The sequence below is a fragment of the Mobula hypostoma genome, chromosome 28 (genome assembly GCF_963921235.1).
Source record: "Mobula hypostoma chromosome 28, sMobHyp1.1, whole genome shotgun sequence".
Lineage (NCBI taxonomy): Eukaryota > Metazoa > Chordata > Chondrichthyes > Myliobatiformes > Myliobatidae > Mobula > Mobula hypostoma.
Window position 1 is genome coordinate 2,394,773 of NC_086124.1, and position 20,765 is coordinate 2,415,537.

A 20,765-nucleotide genomic window follows, 5' to 3' on the forward strand; every position below is an offset into this window, starting at 1 on the left:
CTCAGTTCAGCGCAGGGACGGGTAAACCTCACAAGCAGGGAGCGGCACACCAGCCTGTCCCTCTCCTCCAGCCCCGACACTCTGACCTTTGCAATCTGCACCCACGCTTAAATTGGCCAAACCTTGGGTCATTCCTCACTCTCGAACCCAGTCCCTGGCACTACAGTACGCTCTCGGGCATTTAGGAGTTTATCAACATTTTATCAAAAGTCCAATGACACTCAAACCTGAAGACAGAAGTGTTCTCTATTTGTGTCAATTTTGATATAACTTCAGTAAATTTAAATAAGAAGATGGTATAGCAACCAAAAAAAAACTGATCAGTAAATCATCAGAACAACTGAGTGATCACAGGTCATAGGAGTACAATTAGACCACCTGGCCCATTGAAACTGCTCGGTAATTCGACCATGGCTGATACCCGCATTGGCAGTCCCCCTCTTTCCTCCTGTAATCCTTAAACCCCTTTACCAGCCAAGAACCCATCAATCTCATCCTTAAATATACCTAATCACGTGTCCTCCACAGCCACCTGTGCCAATAAATTCCACAGATTCACCACTCCCTGAAAGAAGAAATTTCCTCTTCATCTCTGTTTTAAAAGGATGTCCCTTTATTCTGAAGCCATAACCTCAGATCCTAGACTCTCCTACTAATGGGAACATCCTCTGTACGTTGTCTCTATCCAGGCTTTTCGGTGTCCAGTAGGTTTCAATGAGATGCCCTGTCTCATCCTTCTGAAATCCAACGATTACAGGTTGAGGTAGGGCAAATCTACCTGAGGAATAGGCAGCCAACATTGATTGACTGTGCAACTAACCTACACAGTCAAGGAGCCCAGAATAAACTCCACAATGTGAACCCACAAAGAACGGAGCACAGACTGGAAATACAGACCATAATACCATAAGGCATAGCAGCAGAATTAGGCCATTCGGCCCATTGAGTCTGCCCCACCATTTCATCATGGCTGATCCATTTTCCCTCTCAGCTCCAATCTCTTGCCTCCTTCCCGTATCCCTTCATGCCCTGACTAATCAACAATCTATCAACCTCTGCTTTAAATATACCAAATGACTTGGCCTCCACAGCAGTCTGTGGCAACAAATTCCACAGATTCACCACCCTCTGGCTAAAGAAATTCCTCCTCATCTCCATTCCAAATGGACATTCCTCTATTTCCGAGGCTGTGCCCTCTGGTCCTAGATTCCGCCACCATATAACGGCGTAACAGTGGACAGATTAACCAGGTCAGTGTCCCATCGAAGTCTGATAAAGTAGACACATTCTGTGTTTAAAACAGGACACGTTCTTTATTTTCAGAGCAGGAGCATCTTCTTACCTCTCACAAAGACATATCCACTACATTCCTTGTAATCTGCCCCTGTCAGGAGGCACATACTATAGAGACCCTCATCCTCCTTATAGATGTGAGTGAGGGTCAGTGTGGTGGAATATTTCGAGGTCTTAATCTTCACCAAATTAGACTCCTTCACTGGAATTCCTGCAGGTACAATAACGATTAGCATCAGCATTTGCCACATTGTCTAGCCCACATATTTGCTTCCATTTCAAATGTTATTGCATTTCTGTTGACAGGTCACATCTCATAACAACTGGCACAGGGCTCTTGCTGCAGAAGACAACTCAGCATATGTTATGGATTTCCTTGGTAGCAAGCTAGAATATAAAAGCAGGGACATACTAGAGAGGCTTTACAAAGCACTGGCAACGCCTCAGTTGGCGAATTGTGTGCAGTTTTGGCTCCCTTATCTGAGAAAGGAGGTTCACAAAAACGATTCTGAGATCGAAAGAGGTATTTAAAATTATGAGGGGGGATAGATAGAGTTGACATGGATAGGCTTTTTCCATTGAGAGTGGGGGAGATTCAAACAAGAGGACATGAGTTGAGAGTTAAAGGGCAAAAGTTTAGGGGTAACATGAGGGGGAACTTCTTTACTCAGAGAGTGGTAGCTGTGTGGAACGAGCTTCCAGCAGAAGTGGTTGAGGCAGGTTCAATGTTGTCATTTAAAGTCAAATTGGATAGATATATGGACAGGAAGGGAATGGAGGGTTATGGGCTGAGTGCAGGTCGGTGGGACTAGGTGAGAGTAAGAGTTCAGCACGGACTAGAAGGGCGAGATGGCCTGTTTCCGTGCTGTAATTGTTATATGTTATATGAAAGGCTTGTCGTATGAGGAGTGTTTGATGGCTCTGTGCCTCTACTCACTGGAATCTGAAGGATGAGGGGTGACTTCACTGGAACCTAGCAAATGTTGAAAGGCCTTGATAAAGTGGAAGTGGAAAGGATGTTTCCTGTGGTGGGGGAGCCTAAGACAAAAGGACACAGCATTAGAGTAGAGAGACATCTGTTTAGACAGGAAATGAGTAAGCTATTACTGTATTGTGCAATCTGTTACTTTAATTTCTGGGCAACAATATTCACATTAAGTTATCTGACTTCTAACTGTTTGTCAGTCCTATCACAGAGCCAGAAGTGGAACACACTCATTGAACCCTTGTTAACTCAACATGTGAATGCTGATAAGGCAAAACAAACAGAAGATAATTTTACTAAGTTGCCAAGGTCATTCACTGGTTTAAGCAATTCACACTTTACACTGCGATTATAAACTTAATTTACTCTGCTGGCATTGGAGAGGGTGCAGAAGAGTTTCAGGAAAATAATTCTGGGAATGAAAGAGTTAACACATGAGGAGCATTTGAAGGCCCTAGGTCTGTACTTGCTGGAATTTAGAAGGATGTTGGGGAAGTGCGGAATCTCATTGAAACCTATTAAATATTGAAAACTCATGATAGAGTGGATGTAGAGAGGATGTTTCCTATAGTGGGTGAGTCTAGGACCAGAGGGCACTCGAGTCATGTCCACTTAGACAAGAGATGAGGAGGAACTTGAAGGTAGTGGATCTGTGGAATTCACTGCCACAGACGGCTGTGGAGGCCAAGTCATTGGGTATAATTAAAGCAGAGGTTGATAGGTTGATTGGGTCTTGATTAGTCAGGGTGTCAAAGGTTATGGGGAGAAGGCAGGAAAATGGGGTTAGGAGGGATAATTGGTCAGCCATGATGGAATGGCAGAGTAGCCATGATGGCCTAATTCTGCTCCCATGTCTCTTGGTCTGAATTAAGGTATGACTCAATCTCAGGGAGCAGCAGTGAGAAGAAATGTCATATAGAAAGTGAAAAGCCATTAGCACCCACCGTCATGAAGCCAGCAGATCTCTCCTGGGTGTCCTGTCAAGGCCGATGAGAAGGTGCAGCTCAGGGTTAGAGATCCACCCTCCTTCCCGAATGAAGCTCCAAACCCATCAACGATGTCAATGGCCGGCACTATTGGACTGGCTGGAGGAAAGAGTAAGAGGGAGTGATGTTGCTTTCAATTGGTACACAAAACCGTAGCTGCAAAACCAAACAGGACAGTACAGAACCACAAGATGACACAACACAGAGGAGGTTTAACCTCCTCCACATGGGTGAGACTCCATGCAGAATGGGAAACCATTTTGTCAAAACCTTTCGCTCTGTCCACCACAAAAGGCAGAAATGGCCACCCCATTCCCACTCCCATTCTGACGTGTCGGTCCACGTCCTCCTTCACTGTTCCAGTGAGGCCACACTCAGATTGGAGGAGTAATGCCTCTTATTCTCTGTCTGGGTAGCCTCCAACCTGATGGCATGAACATCGATCTCTCCAATGGCTGGTAATCTCTCCACCGTCCACCTTCCTTCTCCTTCCATTCCCTATTCATGATCCATCTCACCCCATCTCCTCACCTGCCCATCACCTTACTCTGGCCGCACATTTGACACTGCCATTGAAATGGTTAATACAACGGACAACCTGCTAGAGGCATTCAGAGGGTCAAGCAACACTTGTGGGGATGGGGGGGGGGAGAGGAATTGTCAAACTTTTAGAATAGAGGGATGTCAGAGGTAGCTTTTCACTCAGAGAGTGGCGGATGCCTGGAATGTACTGCCTGGTATGGTGGGAGAGCCAAATACATCAGAGGCTTTTAAGAGACATTTAGATAGGCACATGGATGTGAGGAGGGTGGAGGGATATGGACGTTGTGTAGGTAGGAAGGATTAGTTTTTGTGTTTTTTTTAGTTTTTTAGCTGGCTCAGCATGACATTGTGGGTCAAAGGGCCGGTTCCTGTACTGTACTCTTCACTGTTCTATGTTCTTTTACCTACAGTGTCGTGAGACAGTGGAATGAACTGCCAGCACAAGAGGTACATACCAGCTCAATTTCAATGTTTAAGAGTAGCATGGATGGTAGAGGTATGGAGGCCTATGGTCCCAGGAAAGGTTGACGGGAGCAGGCAGTTTAAATGGTTTCAGCATGGACTATTTGGGCAGAAGGGCCTGTTTCTCTGCTGTACTTTTCTATGACTCTCTGACTCTACTGACCAGGGTGAATTAGACAGCCAATCCAATTCACCAAGAGCATTAAGATGATAGAATCATGGCATCACCACCGCACAGAAATGTATTCTTTTGACCCAAGGTGTAAATGCCAGTTTTTGTGGACATGTTACTCCTGCTCACCACGTTCCTCTGCTCTTTTGCTCATCGTACTGATAATTGGTTTCACTCATGTTCCCAGTGAAAATCCCAGTGGACCACGAATCCTCCAGTGGTACTGGCAATGCATTTCAGCTTGTAAGATTTTGCGATTTATTCATCTCTTGGATCTTGATTTTACACTCACCCATAACTGCGCTTGAGACGGAGATTCAGAATCAGATTTATTTATCACATGCACGGCAAAACATTTGGTGTGGTAGGGTGGAGATATGTCTCTACCAAAGGAGGAGGAATAAGACGCTCCTTCACTCTGCTGGCCTGCAGGTCACCCTTGGGCAAGGTGTAGCACCTGCTTAGCCCCCAAACAGGGTCACGTGAAGCCATGGGGGCAGGTGGTGGATGGTCGTACCAGCAGCCGCTGCACATCACAACCACTGACACCAGGCAGACAATCTCTAAAGAGTATTGATAATGGCTGGGGTCTCCCATCTTGTAAAGACACTGTCCAGGAGAAGGCGACGGCAAACCATTTCCGTAGAAAAGTTTGCCAAGAACAATCATGATCATGGAAAGACCACGACTGCTCATGTCATACGACATGGCACATAATGATGATGTCATACGACATGGCACATAATGATGATGTCATACAACACAGCACATAATGATGATGATGATGACGTTATGGTATTTATTGTCCATTCCTAATTGTCCTTGACCTGACTGGATTGCTTGGAGATTTCACAGGGCAAAGGGCAACATGGTAGCCTAGCGTTTAATGTAACAATAGACATTAGGTGCAGGAGTAGGCCATTCAGCCCTTTGAGCCAGCACCACCATTCACTGTGATCTTGGCTGATCATCCACAATCAGTACCCTTTTCCTGCCTTCTCCCCATATCCCTTCACTCCGCTATCTTTAAGAGCTCTATCTAACTCTTTCTTGAAAGAATCCAGAGAATTGGCCTCCACTGCCTTCTGAGGCAGAGCATTCCACAGAACCACAACCCTCTGTGTGAAAAAGTTTTTCCTCAACTCCGTTCTAAATTGTCTACCCCTTATTCTTAAACTGTGGTTCTTGACTCCCCCAACATCGGGAACATGCTTTCTGCCTCTAGCGTGTCCAATCCCTTAATAATCTTATATGTTTCAATCAGATCCCCTCTCATCCTTCTAACTTCCAGTGTATACAACCCCAGTCACTCAAATCTTTCAACATATGCAAGTCCCGCCATCCCGGGAATTAACCTCGTGAACCTACGCTGCACTCCCTCCATAGCAAGAATGTCCTTCCTCAAATTTGGAGACCAAAACTGTAGACAGTACTGCAGGTGTGGTTTCACCAGGTCACAGTGCATACGCGACCCAGTTTCATTTTGCCACTGTTTGTAAAAGGTTGTGCATTTTTCCCCCGTGACTGTGTGTGTTTCCTCCGGGTGCTCTGCTGTCCTCCCACATTCCCAACTCGTACGGGTTACAGTTAGTAAGTTGTAAGCGTGTTAATTTGGCACCACTAGCACAGAGACACGTGCAGGCTGCCCCCAGCACATCCTCGGACTGTTTTGGCCATTGACACAATCGGCACATTTCACTGTATGTTTCAATGTTCGTGCAGCAAATAAAGCTAATCTCTAAATCTACAGGTTTGTATTGCTGGTGTCGTTCAGCTTTTGCCTCTCAAAGTCGAACCCTAAGTCCCCGGCGTGAGAGGTGGAAACGGGTAAGGCTGGCCAACAGGGCTTTGGTGAGGCCGTACAGGCCAATCCCCTGTACAGGGGATACAATGGATTGCAGAAACAGTGATGATCCCAACCAGACCATCGACTTCAGGCGACGATGGAGACGGGACGTCACCGATGACTTGTGCTCCGCTGGGAGCTGAGGGCCCGAGTAAGTCAGTTAGTAAGTTGTTCACTTTTAGATTATTTTAAATAACATTCCGATTTGTATTTCACACTTACATTATTACGTTAGCTGACATAAAACTGTGAGAGTCACAAAGGCAAAATTAAAACCATTTCTGGCTAAATCATTATACCTATCCTGCAGCTCCACTGGTGAAAGGGTTAACAACTCTTGGGTGGGGTGGGGTGAGGGCCTGGCCTAGTAGCATGACAGTTAGCATATCGCTACTGTGCTACTCCGAGCAGACTGAATGGGCCGAATGGGGTATGTCTTATTATAGCACCAGTGACATGGGTTCTATTCCCACCACTGTTAGTAAGTAGTTTGTCCTCCACAGGACCGCGGGCGTTTCCTCTGAATACTCGGGACTCCTCCTATGCTTCAAAGATGGACGAGTTAGTTGGTTAGTTGGTCAGATGAGTGTAATTGGGCCATTGAGCCAGAAGGGTCTGTCACTGTGCTGTATCTCCGAATTATAAATAAATTGTTGCTTGCCTGGAGGCACACGTCACTTACCTTTCAGCCCAACAGAGTCACTGCCTGCGTCTGAGCCTTCATATTCTGTAAAAGATCACAAATCAAAGTGTTGAAGGAAATTTGGTGAACATGGAGACCCAGCTCAGAACTTCAAAGTAATTTTTTTTTAATCAAAGTACGTATATATCACCCTATACAACCGTGAGATCCATTTTCTTGCAGGCATTCACAGAAGATCAAAGAAATACATTGGATTCTGGTTAGATGAGACACATCGAGGCCAGTAGTTTTTGGCCCAATTAAGTGGCTGCCCCAATTAGCCAAAGTTTTATGGAAAGAGTTAAAAGGTATAAAAGAGACAAACTACCATTTAACTGACTAACAATGTATGTATTTAAATGAAATACAGTACAAGCTAGAACACTACCAATGCCTCCACAGTACTGTAAAACTGTGTATGTTCCCAATAGTTAATGACGGAGAAAATAATGTAGTGTACCCTGCCATGTTCTTTTGATTGACTGTATATAAACAAAATCAACATAGACACCTAGTGCAGATAATGGACTGCCTTCATACAATGCTTTCGACGATTGCATCCTACAAATCTTCATTTTCATTGTAACATTCAAGATGATTGTCACTACCTTCAAATTCCTCATAGTTCCTAACTTGTTGAGGTAGTGAACTTGTTTCATTTTTAATCCCAGCTGTTCCTGACATCTCTAAGACTGAATGCTTAAAAATGCAGTGAGGCTTAACAGTTCTGAATTGTCTTACTGCTTATTTCTCAGTAACTATCAGTGACAAAAATTGCTGCGTTTTGAAAACAAAACACTCAATTGAAGCAATTTAAAAACTGTTTGTTTGAAACACAATGTAGTTGTCTATTGGACACACAAGTGCATGAGACTGACGCTAGTTAGAAACGGCTCAGCAACAGTCTTCTGTCCCAACTAAGTGGTACAGTGTCCTAAATAAAGGAATCCCATCAATTTTGTCAATTTGTTTTTATTCTTTAAGAGTGTCCCACCTAAGAATCTACCCTGATTAACTGGTGGCCCAATTATCTGGAATCCACTGTACAATAGATTCAATGAAAAAACACACACAAACAACCAGTGTGCAAAAGAAGACATAGTGTGCAAATACAAAAATAATAATAATAATTAAATAGATAGATATTACTGAGAACATGAGTTGTAGAGTTCTTGAAAGTGAGTCCAGATGTTGTGAAATCAATTCAGTTTTGAAGTGAGTGAATAAATGGCTTTGTTGCCAAGTTTTCAGGTGATATGAAGATTAATGGAGGGGCAGGTAGTTCTCAGGAAACAGGTAGGCTGCAGAAGGACTTGGACAGATTAAGAGAATGGGCAAGAAAGTGGTAAATGAAATACAATGTTGGTAGTAGAAATAAATGTGCAGACTATTTTCTAAACAGGGAGAAAATCCAAAAATCTGAGATGCAAAGGACTTGGAGCCCTTGTGAAGAATACTCTAAAGGTTAACTTGCAGGTTGAGTCGGTGGTGGAGAAGGCAAGTAGAATGTTGGCATTCATTTCAGGAGGTCTAGAACACAAGGACAGGGGCGTGATACTGAGGTTTCATTCTTGAAAAACTCACACTTCCCTCTCTTTGCGCGTGGACGTACACATTCAGCCAGGGAAGCCCTTTACCAAGGATCTGGAGATGCTCTTCTTAATTTTTGCCAGTCTCAATGATGTCATCACAATAACATTGTGTTCCTGAGATATCTTGGAACACTTGGCCAAATTGCTGGAGCTGATGTGACGCCAAAGACGAAATGATTGTACTGGAACAGTCCCTACGGAGTGTTGATTGTGAGGAACTTCCTGCTTGACTCCTCAATCTCCATTTGCAGATAGGCTTGAGACAAGTCAAATCTTTGGAAACCTCTCCCCACCTGCCAAAGATGCAAAAATGTCTTCCATCCACGACAGGGGATACTCCGCAGTACATAATACTGGGTTGCTGCTCACTTTGAAATCTCCACATATGTGAACAGCTCTGCCCTTCCCTTTCTTGATCACTGGGACAATGCGTGTGGCCCAGTTGCTCCACTCAACCTTGGAGAGAATTCCAGACACCTCTAAGTTCTGAAGGCCAGCATCCACTTTAGGATGCAGTACACAAGGCACTGGACACGCTTTGAGGAATCTTGGTGTTGCTGTTTCATCCAGTTCACTTCTGGCCTTCATGCCTCTGAGTTTATTAATCCCCTTCTCAAAACACTTTTCATTAGCATTAAGTAGCTGTGCCAGTCTCTCGTTAGTCCCACTATTTGGGCTGCTGTTGCCTGTGGATGTCACACTGAGAGCTTTGATTGAGTGCCAGTCTAGTTGGATTTTTCTCAACCATTCCCATCTGAAAAGTGCTGGCCCTCTGCCTTCCAATACATAAAGCTCTAACTGTTGTGTTTGGCCTCCATTCATCACATTTACTTTCAGTTTGCCTTTGGGAGACACTTTTTCTCCTGTGTAGGTCTTTAGCATCACTAACGGTATCTTAGAAAACAGTCTGTCGTGGTCAGCCTCTGAAATTATAGACAAAGCTGAACCTATATCCAGATTCATTTTCTGTTTTACACCAGACACATTTATTGTGATTCATATTATATTGCAATCTGCTTCAGTTCTAGGCATGGCTGTTCACTTTTGTCAGACTCTATATTGTCTGATTCTGCTTTACATTCGCTTTTATGCATTTGCTTATTTTTGTGTTTGAGACCTTTCACTTGGTTGTGCTTTCTGTCTGTCCTGCACACTCTCTCTATGTCTGTGACATTTCCTGCAGACTTTTTCTTTGAACCAACAGCCATTTGCATCATGGGAAGATTTGCCACATCAATAACATCTTTGGCTTTTTGTACCATTCGGGGACATTTTGTGCATTTCACATTCTAACCTCCTTTTCTGTAGTTCTGCTGTAGTCCCTAACGATATTGCAATGGTCAATGCCCGTTCTGAGGTTAGTAGTTTGTGTCTCTGCAGAATCTTGTGTCTCCAGTTGGTTGGGATGTGCCGGTAGTTTTCCAGCCGTGAGCACCAGCAGACCGGAATGTTATGCAGATTATACACAGCTGTTGGCCATCGGCATAATTGGATGAGGTCAAGATTCAAGATCGTTTATTGTCATTCATCATTACATGAGTGTAAGAAGGAAGTGACTGTTACTCTGGATCTGACGCAGCATAAAAGCCACAATAAGCCCAACAAACACAATAAAATGTACAACAAATAAAAAATACATAAGGTTAGTTTACGTACATAGACTGGTTATAAGGTTGGTTTACGTACATAGACTGGTTATAAGACCAGAACACATAGGAGCAGAATTAGGCCATTCGGCCCAATGAGTCTGCTCCGCCATTCCATCATGGCTGACTTATCCTTCTCAACCCCATTCTCCTGCCTTCCCCCCCATGACATTTGATGGCCTGACTAATCAAGAACCTATCAACCTATCAATGTTCTCAATGACTGGGGCTCCACAGCCGTCTATGACAAAGAATTTGACAGATTTACCACCCTCTGGGTAAAGAAATTCCTCACCATCTCTCTTCTAACAGGATGTCCATCTCTTCTGAGGCTGTGTTCTCTGGTCCTAGACTCCCCCACTATTGGAAACGTCTTCTCCACATCCACTCAAAGATCAAAAAGTTCAAAGTAAATTTATTATCAAAGTACCTATGGTTGCCATGTCTAATGGTCTCATTATACTAAGGTGGAAGTTGATCGTTTCCTGTTCGGTCAGGGCATCAAAGGATATGGCAAGGATTCAGATGTATGGGGTTGAGTGGGATTCGGGATCTGTCATGATGGAATGGCGAAGCAGATTCGATGGGCTGAATATCCTAATTCTACTGCTATGTCTTATGGTCTTATCGCCTTATTAAGGTCACCATATACAGCCCTGAGGTTCATTTTCTTGTAGGCATACTCAATAAATCTAATAACCGTAACAGAGTCAATGAAAGATTGCACCAATAGGGCAGACAACCAGTGTGCCAGGCCCATCAATATTCAATAGGTTTCAATGAGGTTCTCTCTCATTTTTCTAAACTCCAGTGAGTACAGGCCCAGAGCTGTTAAACGCTCCTCACATGTTAACCCTTTCATTCCCTGAATAATTCCTGCGAACCACCTCTGAACTCTTTCCAAAGCCAGCGCATCTATTCCTAGATAAAGGGCCTGTAACTTCTCACAATACTCCAAGTGCGGTCTGACCAATGCCTTATAAAGCCATAAAATTATCAACATAAAAAAGCGCAAGAAGAGAACAAGATAGTGAGGTCGTGTCCATGAACTGTTCAGAAACCTGTTACAGAAGGGAAGAAACTGTTCCTAAAATGTTTGTCCAAACCAGAATCATGTTCGTTATCGCTGACCTACCAGTTGTGAAACGTGTTGCTCTGCAAAAGTGGGACAGTGCAAAGACATAATATTACTATAAATCATGACAAATTAGTGGGAATAGAAATGTTGTGTTCTGCACAGCACATCAAACTTCTTTGATATATTAATCACTCGAAGTTGCCACACAGTTTAGAGACAAGAGGGAGACTTACTGTTCACAAGGACTGTAGCAAAGGACGATGCCTCTCCATGGGGATTCGTGGCTATCGCAGAATACTCGCCAGAATCCTTTGGGCTGCATCTAGTAATCAGAGAGAGGCCGAGTTACTTCGACATCACAGCTAGTGTGTAGGAAGAGAAGTAGAGAAGACAGGTACTTGACAACGGAGGTGGCCAATACCTAGGCAGCAAGCACTATCATCGTACAGTTATTATCAAAGCATCTATACCTTCTTCACCCTTGAGATTTGTCTCCTTACAGGCAGCCACAAGACACATAAATCTCAAAAGAATCCATTAAAGCAAAAGACCATCACACACAGAGAGAAAAAAAATGGAGCAAACTATCACAGAAATGTTCCCACAACTAGTGGGACTCTTTCAAGAACTCTTCATCTCATGTTCTCGATATTTATTGCTTATTTGTTTATCATAACTATTTCCCTCTTTTGTTTTGTATTTGCAGTCCTGATGCAGGGTCTCGGCTTGAAACGTCGACTGTTTATTCCTCTCCACAGATACTGCCTGCCCTGCTGAGTTCCTCCAGCATTTTGTGTGTGTTGCCTCCAAACTATGGTCTTGTCAGGATTCATTCTGCATGTAATGACAAATCCATTTTGGCAATGGTTGAGGAGTACAAACAAAGTGCTGGAAGCACTCAGCAGGTCGGTCAGCATCCATGGAGGAGAATAAATGACCACTAGTTTGGGTGAGAGCTGATGAAAGGTCAAAGAACCAAAGAAACTTTTACCACCTTTTGGTGATTGTAAGGGAACTTCTAAGAGATAAGACATAATTGCTCTGAAGAAATCTACACTTTAGTAGGTACACCTGCTCGTTCATGCAAATATATAATCAGCCAATCATCTGGCAGCAACTCAATGCATCAAAGCATGCAGACATGGTCAAGAGGTTCAGTCGCTGTTCAGACCAAGCATCGGAATGGGGAAGAAATGTGATCTCAGTGACTTTGAGTACGAAATGATTGTTGATGTCAGATGGGGTGGTTTGAGGGTCTAAGAAACAGCTGATTTCCTGGGATCTTCATGCATATCAGTGTCTAAAGGTCACAGAAAATGGTGCGAGAAAGAAATAAATATCCAGTGAGCGGCAGTTCTGTGGGTGAAAACGCCTTGTTAATGAGAGAGGTCAGAGGAGAATGGCCAGACTGGTTCAAGCTGACAGTAACTCAAATAACCACACGTTACAACAGTGGTGTGCAGAAGAGCATCTCTGAATGCACTGCATGTTAAACCTCGAAGTGGATGGGCTACAGCAGCAGAAGATCATGAACATAGACTCAGTGACCATTACTCAGTACAGGAGGTATCCATTGAGTGTTTTATTCCAATATTCTGTTAAAGGAATCAAGACATAAATCAGGTTTCACTTGTGAAAGATGGACATCATGTTTTCTCCATTCTGTCCCATATTTTTGTTTCAGTTACTGTATGTATGTACATGACTCTCAGCAAACTTACCTACTAATCTCAAGTATCTGTAAGCCAACTTTGTTCTCAATTGTGTACTTTCCTGGAACATCTTCTGGTTTAATCAGAATTCCATCCTTGTACCTGACGGAAACAATGTTAGATTGAGTTCTCACTGGGAGCCCTGTCCTGCTCAGAATATCAAACAACACAGTGTTGAGGTTACACTGTCTGCTAAAGTAATTCAGTCCCTGAGTCGAGGGGTTGTCTATTTGTGGAGTCTTCAGGTGGCCATAGAAACCGATCCAGATACACCTACTCATTCCCTTAATGGAGAATGCCTATGCGTGATTTTGTTTAACGCGGGGAGGCTGATGCACGGGCAGCCTCCACGTGATCTTTGTCAGACCAGGGTCAGGGTCGAGTGACTGGGGGTTCTTCACTACTGCAGCCTTCCTCCGTCTTCACCGCTATTGTGATGCGTCATCTTCTTCCACCAGCTCCGCAGATAAGACCATAAGATATGGGAGCAGAATTAGGCCATTCAGCCCATCAAGTCTGCTCCAACATTTCATCATGGCCAATCCATTTCCCTCTCAGCCCCAAACTTCTGCCTTCTCTCCGTATCCCTTCATGCTCTGACCGATCAAGAATCTATCAACCTCTGCCTTACATATACCCAATGACTTGACCTCCACAGCTGCATGAGGCAACAAATTCCTCAGATTCACCACCCTCTGGCTAAGTAAATTCCTCCCCATCTCAGTTCTAAAAGGACACCCCTCTATTCTGATGCTGTGTCCCCTGGTCCTAGACTCCCCCACTATGGGAAACATCCACTCTTTCGAGGTCTTTCACCATTTGAAAGGTTGCGGTGACATTGTCTGACCTGCTGAGTATTTACACATTCCAGGGATTCACTTTATACTTTGTGTTTAGTAGATTAAGGGGACGTGTAACCGCATCAGATTAAATTTCACTTATTCTTACCATTTCACCTGAGGGGTTGGAGCTCCCTGGATGATACAGGAAAGTGTGACATTCATCTTCTCCCACACCGTGTGTGCTCTCAGTCCAACCACAATCTCGGGTTGGTGAATGGAAAGCTGTTCGGAATATTTCCTCTTCTCTGTCGTTCTTTTCTCGACCTACAACAACATGTCCACAGGCCTCAGGTATATTCGTGCCAGACACACACGAGACGGCAGATACCAGAATCTGGAGATCATGCAATCAGTTGTGGGGACTCAGTGGGTCACGCAGTCATGCAGGGGGGAAGTGGACGGATGATATTTCGTGATTTGACACCCTTTCATGCCTTGATGCAGGGTTATGGCCCGAGATCTCCTCGGGTCTTCAGGGGCAGGGGCCCAATCGATACAATGTGTTGGTCAGACCGTGCTCAGGGTGTGCAGGTCTGGACAACCACACTACAGCAGAGATGCAGCGGCAACAGAAGAGATACAGATATCAATAAGATTGAAAGAATACAGAGAAAATTTACAAGGATGGTGCTGGGATTGCAGGACCTGAGCAAGAAGAGAAGATTGAATAGGCTAGGACTTTTTTCCTTGAAACGTAGAGGATTGAGAGGAGATTTGATAAAGAGAGTGGTGGGTGCGTGGCATGCACTGCAGGTGACGGTGCAGGGTCTTTTAAGAGCCTCTTAGATAGGTACATGGAGCTTAGAAAAGTAGAGGGCTATGCGGTAGGAAAACTGTAGGCAGTTTCTAGAGTGGGTTGCATGGTCAGCACAATATTGTGGGCCGAAGGGCCTGTAATGTGCTGTCGATTTCTATGTCCTATGTTCTACACAAAATTCTGAGGGGCATAGATAGGGTAAATGCAAGCAGGCTTTATCTATAAGGGTTGGGTGGGACTACAACTAGAGGTCATGGGTTAAGGGTGAAAGGTGAGAGTTTAAGGGGAACATTAGGGGAAACTTCTTCACTCAGAGGGTGGTGAGCATGTGGAACGAGCTGCAAGGAGTGGATACGAGCTCGCTTTCAACATTTAAGGGCGGTTTGGATAGGTACATGGATGGGAGGTGTACGGAGGGTTATGGTTCTGGTGCAGGTCGATGAGAGTAAGTAGTCTAAATGTTTGGCATGGACTAGATGGGCTGAAAGGCCTGTTTCTGTGCTACGCCTTTCTATGACTCCATGACTCTAGAAGAGTTTCACCAGGGTGTTATCTGATGTTCCTGGTCCCACCATGGTGTGGAGAGCTCTCCAATACTCCCAGTTCCTCGGAAAGCCAAAGAAATTTGGCATGTTCCTATAGAGCTTCATCAATTTCGATTGCTGCACCATAAAAAGCATCCAATCTGATTGTTGTGCACTGTTCAGCGAGGTCTTCTAATACATAGTAACAAACTACAACTAATTCAGAGAGAATCAAATTATAATTACATTTATTACTTGCAAGGGAAGGTCTAACTCTGTGTGTTAAGTCATTGGAGGCTAGCTACAACCTTGCAGCTTAAAACAAACTTTTTATACATTTGCAAAGTCCAGTAATTCATCAACTTCATGTCTTTGAGGTCGTTCCATCCCGGAATGGCATTCCTTCCTTATCTGCATTTGTCTTTAATCAGTCCATTTAAGACTTCTTTCCCCCAATGACAGCAGTCTCCTATTTTTCTCTGTTGTAAAAACATTCTCTGCTACAACTTCACCCCCTGCGATAAAACACACACACACTTCTTGTGAGCCTCCACCCAAACCAGCAAAGCACCCTGGGATCACGCAGGTTCCATTTTGACACATTACACGTTACGAGAGTTATGAATTCATCAAGAATTCGGGGTTACAGATATATTTCCGCAGGATGCATAAAGACTTGGTATGGTGACTGCTCTGCCCGTGACCACAAGAAACTGCAGAGAGTCTTGGACACACCTCAGCACGTCACAAAAACTAGCTTCCTCTTCATGGTCTACACTCTCACTGTCTCAGTAAAGAAAGCCAACATAATCAAAGACCATAGGCATTGTTCTTCTCTCCTCTTCCATCGGGCAGAAGATACCAAAGCCTGAACGCACAGCCCATCAGGTTCAAGGGCTGGTTCTACCCCACTGTTACAAGGATATTGAAAGGTTCCCTTGTACGATAAGATGGACTCTTGCCCTCACAGTCTACCTCGTTATGATCTTGCACCTTATTGCTTTCCTGCACTGCTCTTTCTCTGTAACTGTTACACTTCATTCTGCATTGTTATTGTTTTACCTTGTTCTACCTCAAGGTACTGTATAATGATTTGATTTCTATGAACAATATGTAAGACAAGTTTTATTTGAAAGCTTGTCTTGCATACTGGAAGGTACAGGAGCCCCCAGGACCCACACCACCAGGTTCAGGATCAGTTATTACCCCTCAGCCATCAGGCTCCTGAACCAGAGGGGATAACTTCACTCACCCTAACACAGAACTGTTCCCACAACCAATGGACTCAAATTGAAGGACCCCCGCACCTCAAGTTCTCGATAGTCATTGCGTATTTATTTATTTATTGTTATTATTGCTATTTCTTTTGTTTCTTTCTTTTTATATCTTCACAGTTTGCTGCCTTTTTCACACTGGCTGTCCACTATGGTCTTTCATTGATTTTATTACGGTTATTGGATTTATCATTTATGCCTGCAGGAAAATTAATCTCAGGGTGGTATATGGTGACATATATGTACTTTGGTAATCAAATCATAGGCACACATATGTAGCAGGGTGCCTAAGACTTTTGCACAGTACTGTAGTAATTTCATGTATTGCACTGTTCTGCTGCCACAAAAAAACAAATTTCATGGCATTTGTGAGTGATGATAAACCTGATTCTGATCTGGGTCTCTATTGTGGACTGAGAGTGGGAAGAGGGCAGGGAGAGGGGAATCATGGTCAGGAACAGGGGAAGGGAGAGGGGAGGGAGCGGGAAGCACCAGAGAGACATTCTGTAATGATCAATAAACCAATTGTTTGGAGTCAAATGCCCTTGCCTGATGTCTCAGGGCTGGGTGTGTCTACACTCACGCCTGGCACTCGATCTCTACTACTTGCCCCACACCCCTCCATCAGCACTCCTCCGTCAGCGGCCACGTTACTTGTTACAGGAGGTTCCGAATAAAGTGGTCCCTGAAAGTTGTCAGCGATAGTAAACCTGTTTCTGATTGTGATTCCCTCAAAGAGCCAAATAATCTCCTTCTGCGCCATAACACCTCTGCGATGCCTTGACAGTAGTGTGAGGAAATACCAAGAAAAAATCCCTCCCGGTAAAAAATATTTTCCCTCCCCCTCCCCTTCTATTCCCCACTCTGACCTTTTACTTCTTCTCACCTGCCTATCATCTTCCCCAGGGTGCCCTCCTCCTACCCTCTCTCCCATGGTCCACTCTTGTCCCATCAGATTCTGCCCCCTCCAGCCCTTGACCTTTCCCACCCACCTGGCTTCATCTATCACCTTTGAGCTATCCTCCTTCCCTCCCCCCCGTCCTCCCCCCGCCTTTTATTCTGGTGTCTTCCCCTTCCTTCCCAGTCCTGATGAAGGATCTCGGCCTGAAATGTCGACTGGCTGCCTGGGCCTGCTGAGTTCCTCCAGAATGTTGTGTGTGTTGCTCTGGATTTCCAGCATCTGCAAACTATCTCGTGTTTATGGTTCTTGGGACGGTTTACGTTACCTGATCATATATCGCTTTGTGATCAGCCTTCGTTAGCAGAAGTTTCTGAGCCTTATAGTAGCTTTTATCCACCTTCTTCATGTCATCTCCAAATAACACCTGCTTTCCCGGCTCCCTCTCCCCTCTTCTCCCATGCCTGTGTGGTCCAGGTCTGCATGAAGAGAATGCTTGAATTAAGTTTTGCCTCGAAAAGCTATACACAAAAGTCATAACACTTAAATTCTAGTATTGTCAGAATCTTTCAGCACAACTGGAATTAAGCTATCTTTACGAAGATGAAGTACAAGAAGTTTTATTTACGGTGGAGTTTAAGGAGCCTGTGCATTCTCCCCATGACTGGGTGCATTACCGTCTGGTGTGGGGGCACCGCGGTACAGGGTCGGTCAAAGCTGCAGTGGGTTGTAAACTCTGCCAGCTCCACGCTGGGCACCACCCTCTCCACCATCCAGGGCACAATCAAAAGGCGGTGCCTCAAAGAGCTGGCATCTATCAGAATGTCACCCTGGAGCTTCCCACTCCCTCCCCTCTCCCTTCCCCTTTTCCCAACCATGATTCCCCTCTCCCTGTCCCCTTCCCACTCTCAGACCACAATAGAGACCCATATCAGAATCAGGTTTATCATCACTCACACATGTCGTGAAATTTGTTTTTTTTTTCAGAAGCAGCACAGTGCAATATATAAAATCACTACAGTAAATTATTATATTTGTACTACAGTTACTGTGCAAAAATCTTAGTTACCCGAGCTACATATATGTGCCTAAGACTTTTGCACAGTATTCTAATTTATAGCATATTTTATGTATTGCCCTTCACAAAGACCACAACCTTGTTGTAGGGTTTGGAGGCTTGTGTGCCTCAGTGACCCCGAGAGCTCTGTTGGCTGGAATCAGGGCTTTACGCTTTGGCTCTTGGTAGGGTTACTCATACCAAACAGGGTAGAGGCCAGACTAAGAGTGGTCCACCGGGCCTCCAGGTTCTGGGGTTTACCTCAGGACTAACAACCCTGACTGGTAAAACAACATTGTTACGGAAACAGCAATGAAGAATCCTTCTACATCTGAGTGTGACGGTATTCCTGAGTCTCCACCCGGGACTTGTATGAATGACAGTAGTGAAAACCGAGAGGAAGCTACTGACACGATGAAGGAAACCCTGAACATCGCCAGGGATGGAGGACTTCCATTGTTGCCCTGAACACCAGTGCCGTAACAGGCCGTAAGTAAGTAATTGTGTTTTGCACTGTACTGCTTTTACAAAAACAACAAATCTCACAACATGTGTCAGTGATAATGAGCCTGATTCTGATAACTTTGAATTATCCTGGATTGTTGGTGAGAGAAGCTGAACTTTACCGGGAGTGAGCGGGAGGTGCCCCGTCACTGTAGGAGCAGTGAAGCGTCCAACCAGGAATGAGCAATGGGATGGTGATCAGGTCACTGTGAATGCATTGAAAGCTTGGCCTTTGTCCTTGCAGTTGGTCTGAACACTCATGGCTGGCTATATTTACCTCCCACCTCTGACATCAGCTGAAATGCGGGATGGCATTTGCCAAGCCCAAGTGTCCATTTCCTTTGTCTGATTCTGTCATCTCCCGTTCCCTGTCTGCTCACAGGTGCCCCGTCAGTGCCTGTACTCTTCTCCAGCACAAACACGAGAGATTCTGCGGGTGCTGGAAAACTAGAGGAGCACACAGTAAATTCCAGAAGAACTCAGCGGTCAGGCAACATCCATGGATGGGTACAAACAGTTGATGTTTTGGGCCGAGACTCTTCATCAGGAGTGGGAAGAAAGGGAGCCAAAGGAGGAATTAAAAGGTGGGAGGAGGGTAAGGAGCACAAGCTGGCAGGTGATAGGTGAGGCCAGGTGAGTAGGTGGGGACAGGTGATGTAGCAAGAAGCTGGAGGTGATTGGTGGAAGAGGGAAAGGGGAGAAGAAGAAGGAATCTGATAGGAGAGAATAGTAGACCATGGTAGAAAGGGAAGGAGGAGCGGTACTAGACTGGGTTGATGGGCAGGTGAGGAGGAAAGAAGGGGTGGGAGGAGAGCCAGAATGGGGAATAGAAAGAGAAGGAAGGGGGAGGGGTGTGAAATTACTGGACATTAGAGAAATCGATGTTCAAGCCATCAGGATGGAAGCTACCCAGATGGAATTTGAGGTGTTGCTCGTCGAGCATGAGGCCATTCGGCCCATCCAGTCTGCTCTGGCATGCCATCATGGCTGATTTATTTTCCCTCTCAATCCCATTCTGCTACCTTCTCACCATAACCTTTGATACCCTGAATAATCAAGAACCTTTCAACCTCTACTTTAAATATACCCAATGACTTGGTTCCCACAGCCACCTGTGCCAATGATTTCCACAGATTTACCACCCTCTGGCTAAAGAAATTACTGCTCATCTCCACTCTAAATGGACATCCCTCTATTCTGAGGCTGTGTCTTCTGGCCCCAGACTCCCCAACTATTGGAAGCATTCTCTCCACGTCCACTCTATCTAGAAAAGCTTTACGCTGTATCTCAATACATATCAGAATCAGAATCAGAATCCAGAATCAAGTTCAATATCACTGCCATATGTTGTGAAATCTGTTGTCTTTGTGGCAGCAGTACAATGCAATACAAAATAATAGAGAGAAAAGAATTACAGTATGTATATATTGAATATATTGAATAGATAAATTAAATTAGTGTAAACATCGCAATAAAAAAGTAGGAGGTGGCGTTCATGGGTTCAATGTCCATTCAAAAATCGGATGGCAGAGGGGAAGAAACTGTTCCTGAATCACTGAGTGAGTGTCTTCAGGCTCCTGTACCTCCTCCCTGATGATGGCAGTGAAAAGAGGGCATGTCCTGGGTGATGGGGTCTTTAATGATGGATGTCACCTTTTTGAGGCGTCACTCCCTGAAGATGTCCTGGAAACTACGGAGGCTGGTGCCCATGATGGAGCTGACTGAGTTCACAACTTTCTGCAGCTTACTTCGATCCTGTGCAGTGACCCCACCCTCCCCACCCCCAACCATACCAGACGGTGATGCAGCCAGTTAGAATGCTCTCTACAAACTTCTGTAAAAAATTGCAAGTGTCTTTGGTGAGATAGCAAACCTCCTCAAACCTCCAATGAAATATAACTGCTGTTGTACA

General features: G+C 44.7%; 1 protein-coding gene across 1 annotated transcript in view; it reads right to left on the minus strand.

Moving 5' to 3' along the window:
• myom3 (myomesin 3) overlaps nt 1-20,765 on the minus strand; it is a 122,870-nt gene that overhangs the window by 94,733 nt on the left and 7,372 nt on the right. The window contains exons 3-9 of the mRNA XM_063035354.1: nt 17,621-17,771; nt 13,946-14,103; nt 13,007-13,099; nt 11,519-11,607; nt 6,970-7,014; nt 3,223-3,363; nt 1,343-1,504 (exon numbers count right to left, since the gene is read on the minus strand). Coding sequence (XP_062891424.1) covers nt 1,343-1,504; nt 3,223-3,363; nt 6,970-7,014; nt 11,519-11,607; nt 13,007-13,099; nt 13,946-14,103; nt 17,621-17,771 — 839 coding nt within the window. The remainder of the gene's footprint in view (nt 1-1,342; nt 1,505-3,222; nt 3,364-6,969; nt 7,015-11,518; nt 11,608-13,006; nt 13,100-13,945; nt 14,104-17,620; nt 17,772-20,765) is intronic.